The 5,866-nt window shown below is 49.1% G+C and overlaps 1 protein-coding gene across 6 annotated transcripts; it reads right to left on the bottom strand.

The window, feature by feature from the left end:
• Positions 1–2,530: 2,530 nt before the first annotated feature.
• On the bottom strand, positions 2,531–5,651 carry TPBG (trophoblast glycoprotein). 6 transcript variants are annotated; one of them, XM_024996926.2, is made up of 2 exons: positions 5,569–5,651; positions 2,531–4,838 (listed from the first exon to the last, which is right to left on the bottom strand). In XM_024996926.2, the coding sequence occupies exon 2, from the start codon at positions 4,486–4,488 to the stop codon at positions 3,226–3,228; it is 1,263 nt and encodes a 420-aa protein (XP_024852694.1). In that variant the 5' UTR covers positions 4,489–4,838; positions 5,569–5,651; the 3' UTR covers positions 2,531–3,225. The 6 variants fall into 6 exon arrangements, with proteins under 6 accessions (XP_024852694.1, XP_024852698.1, XP_059746054.1 ...); XM_024996930.2 differs by lacking the exon at positions 5,569–5,651 and adding an exon at positions 5,241–5,315; XM_059890071.1 differs by lacking the exon at positions 5,569–5,651 and adding an exon at positions 5,213–5,303.
• Between the last annotated feature and the right edge of the window lie 215 nt (positions 5,652–5,866).

Here is a 5,866-nt window from a genome sequence, read left to right as displayed (position 1 = left end):
AATTGATGATAAATGTATTAATGTTGCAAACTGAATTAGTCCATTGAAAGGGGGGAGTTACAATTCAGGGTCAAGGTATATTAGCCTAAATTCTTGCCACTTTAAATCGAAATTTATTGGACATTTTAATAACCTTTTAAATTGAGGGATTTATCAAGTGCTTACATTTTTAAGTATTTTTCTAACTTTCTTCAAATGAAACTGGTAAAGAAAAAAGGGTGTTTTCTGCTGAAATCTTTGCTGAGTAACAGAATGTATCACCAAGCAAAGTAAATTTCAAAAATGGATTACTTGTAGGTTTCTAGGATCGATAATGCATGATACCAAGAAACAGTGTTTAAAACAAGTGCACTTCAAGTGATGATACTGTCATTTTCTTTTTGCCTATTCTGTTATCCTTATTGGATTTTTGTAGTACCTATCTGCCAAGGAATTCAGAATGCATTAGCTTATGCTGTGTTGTGCTTAGTGGCTCAGCCGTGTCTGACTCTACCCCATGGACTGTAGCCTGCCAGGCTACTCTGTCCATGGGATTCTCCAGGCAAGATTACTGGAGTGGGTTGCCATGCCCTCCTCCAAGGGATCTTCCCAACCCAGGGATCGAACCCAGATCTTCTGCATTGCAGGCATGTTCTTTACCAGCTGTGCTACCAGAGAAGCCCTACAAGCTTATAGACTTAGAGTATTATAACCATACAATAGAATTGTTTTCAAACAGTAATATTTTTTACCTTAAGAATGTGTATTGCCATGGTTTGGGGAATAGCAAGCAGTGATATGCTATTAAATTGGGAAGTTTATACAGAGGAAGAAGCAAGAAATCAAACTTCAAAAAAGCCGTCACTTAACAGGCTAAAAACTCAGCTTCACTGTACCACAGATTCTGCTTCAGTGAGTTGATGATGAGAAAATCTAGACTAACCCATCTACTGCTTTCCTGGATCTTAGATAAAGGTCAGTTTTAACTGTTAGACTCTCACATGATGAAATAATTCTTCTGAACAGAGACGCTATAAATATTACAATTTGTTGTTTTGTACAATATCAGCAGACTTACCAATGAAAGTCCATTGGCAGTTTATTCCTAAGATGGTGTGCTTTTATTTATTAGATGTTTTTGATAATTTGGCATCATCCTTAGGAAATAATGGCAGCTGGCCAGTTTATGAATTCCTGGTGAACATTTAAAATGCTTAATGGAATATTAAGTACCATATATTTAACCTTTTCTTAGGTAATTATAGGATCTAAAGTATAACCCCAAAATAATGAATACTATTTCATAAAATGAGCCTTAGAAAACTTAATAGAGTTAAAATTAAAATATCATATCTACCTAATCTAAACAAGGAACAAATTCAGATATTTTTAGCTCTATTTTGAAAACTTCTGAGTTTAACTCAAAGAGGGAAAATGTTTCTATTCTAAAAAAAATTTCTACAACTAAAGTACTACCTAATCCTATTTCATTTATAAAAATATGGAAACTTAAATTTTATTTCAAATATAAAACTCTCTAGAATATAATCATTTTAAAGGGAAAGAAGGGCCCTAAGACTTACTGATACAAATTTACCTACACTTTAAATTAAACAATAATAGCTAAATTAAGATCACTTTATATAAGAGGTTAGAGATTAATGGAATTTACTCTTAAGCTTAATTGGCAAATAATAAACTGAAAAAAAGAGAAATTCTTGCCTATCGTTGAAAATACCACTTCATTAACCAATTGCTTTTATTTACCATTAAATGTGATTCATTCTTCATAAAGGTGTATATGCTAACTTCGAATTTAACTTAGCAAAATGTCCCCAAATTCTTAAATACTGAATTGAACATAAGAAACTGATTGAGACACTTGTTTATAATTATAGACAGTTAGCTCTGGGTATTTCCTCAAATTCATATCGTACCATGAGAATTTTTTAAGCACACTAGCAGGGTCTCTGATAATCAAACCATCAACCCTGGTATGTTCCATTTTATGCATTTTAAAAAATACATTCTCAAGAAAATCTAAGTTCCAATTTACATTATGATATTAGGAATTTTTATTTACATTTTAAAATCTTTTATTTTAGAATATTGTCTTAAGACACTTCACTTTCATACATTTATTTGCATTATATTTGTTTCACACCCTGCTCTAAAAATCCACAGAACAATTTTCTATGGAGGGTTTTATTATGTAACTAATTTTGTTCTGTCCTAACTTAATCAGCCTAGGAAGAAACCCAAAATGTGAACTGTTTGTCTTACAGAAATCTTCCTTCTTACCAACTTTATAATGCTTTTACAAAACTGTTTAATAAATAGCATTAACTTTCACATGAATATTCAACTTCTCTATGTAAATTGTGAAAGGATCCACCATCTCAAATCTATCTCCAAAGCCTGTCTGTATAAGACACTGCTCCTGTTTCATTCTCAGCTATAACTAACAGCTTAATTATCAGCAGAACCAAAACCATTCAGTATCACTGCCCCTAATCCTTTTTTCAAATAGCAAACTTGAACACAGCTGTAATTCTTTTAAGAATCTTTATTGAATTTTTTTTAACAATTTAGTTTGTTGGCTCTCGATGCAGTTTATAAAAAAACTTCAGCATAGTTTCATATAAACTGCAATCAAAAAAGTAACTTGTCAAGAAGTTATCTGAAGTTGCAAGTTATTTTTTGAAATATGCAGAACAGTAAAATGTAAGCATGCTCTCGGATGCAGGGGCTCCTGTGGACTATGGAGTTACTCTGAAGAGCTTGCTAAGGTCTGCAGGCAGTTTATGAAATGCAATCATTCTCTCCACAATTTCGGTACATGAGAATAAAACTGATATTTATGAAATAAGTCTTTTTCTCAAAAAAGTTGAGGCAGCTTTTGTTGAATGCTATCAGTGAGAGTACACTTGCTACACCTTGAACTGTACTAAGAGAAAAACAGCCAGGAGGCCATGTTCATGCTGAAACTTGAAAACATCCCTCCACACATGTTGAGTTCCAAGAAGAAGGAAGAGGATAAAACACTACGCACAGTTGTTCATCGTCCCACAGTAACAGAACACACCAAGAAACTTTACAGAAGAAGGGAGCAAATTCCTTTCGCTGCTTTCAGTCAAGGTCACTGGCGGCTACAGTGGAGGGTGGAGGTGAAGCAAGCCTAGGACGGGATAAAGCTGAAGTCTACATCTCATGCAGAGTTGTCCTGGTTCTGTCCTCACGCGCTTCTCAGACATCCGAATTCGAGCTGAGGTTTGTTAACCTGGGGTCCGCATTGATTTCGTATCTGTAATGATACCCTTCCATGTGATCCCTACAGGCATCTCTGATGTTATGCATCCACTTCTTTATCCCTTTGCGGTTCAAATACAAAACCAGGAGGAAGATGGCGCCTATCAGGGCTAAAACAATACCCAGGAACACATAAGACGTCTGCAGGGATGGCGGGAGGATAGGGTCACAGTCCAGATCGGAGCTGTTGAGTTCCAAGAGGACCCGATGCCTCATTTTCTCCGGGAACGCACAGGTGAGCCTGCCTTTGCCCTGCACTACCTCGGTCTCCTTGAGCCAGGCCACCATGTCCACCATGTGGCAGTCACAGACCCAGGGATTGTCGTCTAGGAAGACCCGGACGTGGGGCAGGCTTTGCAGCTCGGCCAGGGTGCCGTTGCGCAGGACCTTGAGGGCATTGTCCTCCAGGTGCAGGCTTTCGAGGTGCGTCAGGTTCCGGAAGGACACGTGGGTCAGGCCCACCAGCGAGTTGTTGCGCAGGTCCAGGTGCCGGAGGCCGGGCAGATGGGCCAGGACGTCGTGGGGCAGGTAGAGGAGCTGGTTGCTGGCCAGCTCCAGGCGGCGGAGCCCCCGCAGCGCGTGGCCAGCTCGCAGGGCCGCCGCCACCATCCCCTCCAGGCTCAGGTTCTGCCGCTCGGCCGCGGGGAGCTCGAGGCGGTTCAAGATGAGTTCCGCCAGGGGGCTGGGGGTCGCGACACTGGCGTTGCTGCCCGAGAAGGCGAAGGGGCTGAGGTCGGCCAGCGGGTTGTGGCTGAGGTCGAGCTGGCGCAGGCCGGGCAGGTGCTCGAAGGCGCCGGCGTCCACCTCCTTCAGGCGGTTGCCGCTGAGGTTGAGCGCGGCCAGGTCGGCCAGCGGCGGCCGGCGGGCGAAGGCACCGGCGGGCAGCACGGCCAGCTGGTTGCCCGTGAGGAAGAGGTTGCGCACGTAGGGGGGCAGGTCGGCCGGCACCTCGGTCAAGTTGCGGTTCACGCACTTGACCGTGCGCGCCGCTTCGGAGCACTCACACGGCGCTGGGCATCGGCCCGGCAGCGCGGGCTGGCCGGACGCCGCGGGAGCCGGGAGCGACGCCGAGGAGGTGGAGGAGGACGCCGACGAGGGGAGGGAGGTCGAGGAGACCCAGCCCAGGAGGACTAGCGCCAGCCGCGCCAACCGCAGCCGCCCGTCCCCGGCGGCGGGGCCCCGGGAGCACCCCCCAGGCATCGCGGCTCGGGTGTCCCCGGAGCCGGGCTGGGACGCCGCCCGCTCCGAAGGTTCGGGAGACGGGGCTCCGGAGGGCGCGGGCCGGCCGGAAGCTTCTGGAGAAAACTTTCCCCTCGTGGGAGCGGAGGAGGGCCGCCGCCAACGCCGCCGCCGGAACTTGGCCAACCCCCTGGCCACCGGGCGTCCCCCTCCCGGGGCCAAGTCCCCCGCCCCGTCCCTCCAGAAAGTACGCACGGCCGGTTGGGACGCTCGGCTCAGCGCTCCTCCTCCCGCTCGTCTTGCGGCCGCCGCCTCCGGGTGGCACCTCCCGCCTCTTTTGTTGGCGCCTCCCGCAGGATCCGCTGCGCGACCTGGGACAAGCGGGAGACAAGCGTGAGGCGTGGTGGCGCCCGCGGCTCCCCGAGGGCAGGAATCGGCCGCCGCGAGCCAAGCCGACCCTACCGGGTACCCGAGACCTCCCTCCGAAAGCCCGTCCGGGCCTCGCCTCCTCCAACGCCACGCACATCCTTACCCTAGCAGAGGGGCAGGCGACCCGAGGGGCGAAGCACAGTCTTGCAGCGTCCCGAGCCCTCACTATATATACCCTTCCCAGCTCCCGCCCTCCTCCTTTCCCCGATCTGTCTCTTCCCCCGCGTCTTAAACTTCTTGCTTAATTCCCAGCGCCTCCCGACTAAAACTTCTCCTTCCCAGCTCCTTCCCCCCACCTCCTCCGCGGACGACCTGCCTTCCGGGGTCTCCGCCCCCGCCCGGACCTCTCCTCCAAGTCCAGGTTCGGACGCAATGGAAGTTTCAGGTTACAGGAGTCTTTTGATGTCTTTCAGGACCCTGACGGATAAAGTGGAAAACACTCGGCTGGCGCCCCCAGCCCGCGCCCCCGCCAGCCCCATCAGACCCGAGGGCGTTCAAGTCATCTCCAAAAGGGAGGCGGGGGTGAGGCCGCAAACAAAGCGGCGGTGGGACCCCCGGACCGGCGCTAGTCTCCTGCCTGAGGATGGGGAGGGGCCCCGGAGCCGCCCCCAGGCCCCTATTTCCCCCCGCCCCCCAGGCTCTCGCCTTCTCCGCTTGCTCCCCGGCGCTCACCTCCGCACTCGAGATAACTCCCAGTCTCACCAGAGTCGCAGCGACTTGCCCGTTCCGCGCTGCGGGCGCCGACTCCTCGCACCCCAGCCCCTGGCCCAACCTCCGCAGCTGGGAAAAACCAACCCGGGGGGCGGGGAGGGGGGGTGCGGAGGGCCAGGGCTGCCGGAGAAGCTGCTCCGGCTGCGCGGCGAGCCTGGGCTGCGCTCGGTAGGGGGATGTAAGAAAGGAGACGAGAGGGGGATCTAGACCGCGCGCCTCCTTCTGGTGGAAATTGACAAGGAATGTGCCGGAAAAGGTG

This window comes from Bos taurus, chromosome 9 (genome assembly GCF_002263795.3).
Source record: "Bos taurus isolate L1 Dominette 01449 registration number 42190680 breed Hereford chromosome 9, ARS-UCD2.0, whole genome shotgun sequence".
Classification (NCBI taxonomy): Eukaryota; Metazoa; Chordata; class Mammalia; order Artiodactyla; family Bovidae; genus Bos; species Bos taurus.
Note: the sequence above shows the minus strand (reverse complement) of the source record. Positions and strands in the feature narration are given on the sequence as shown.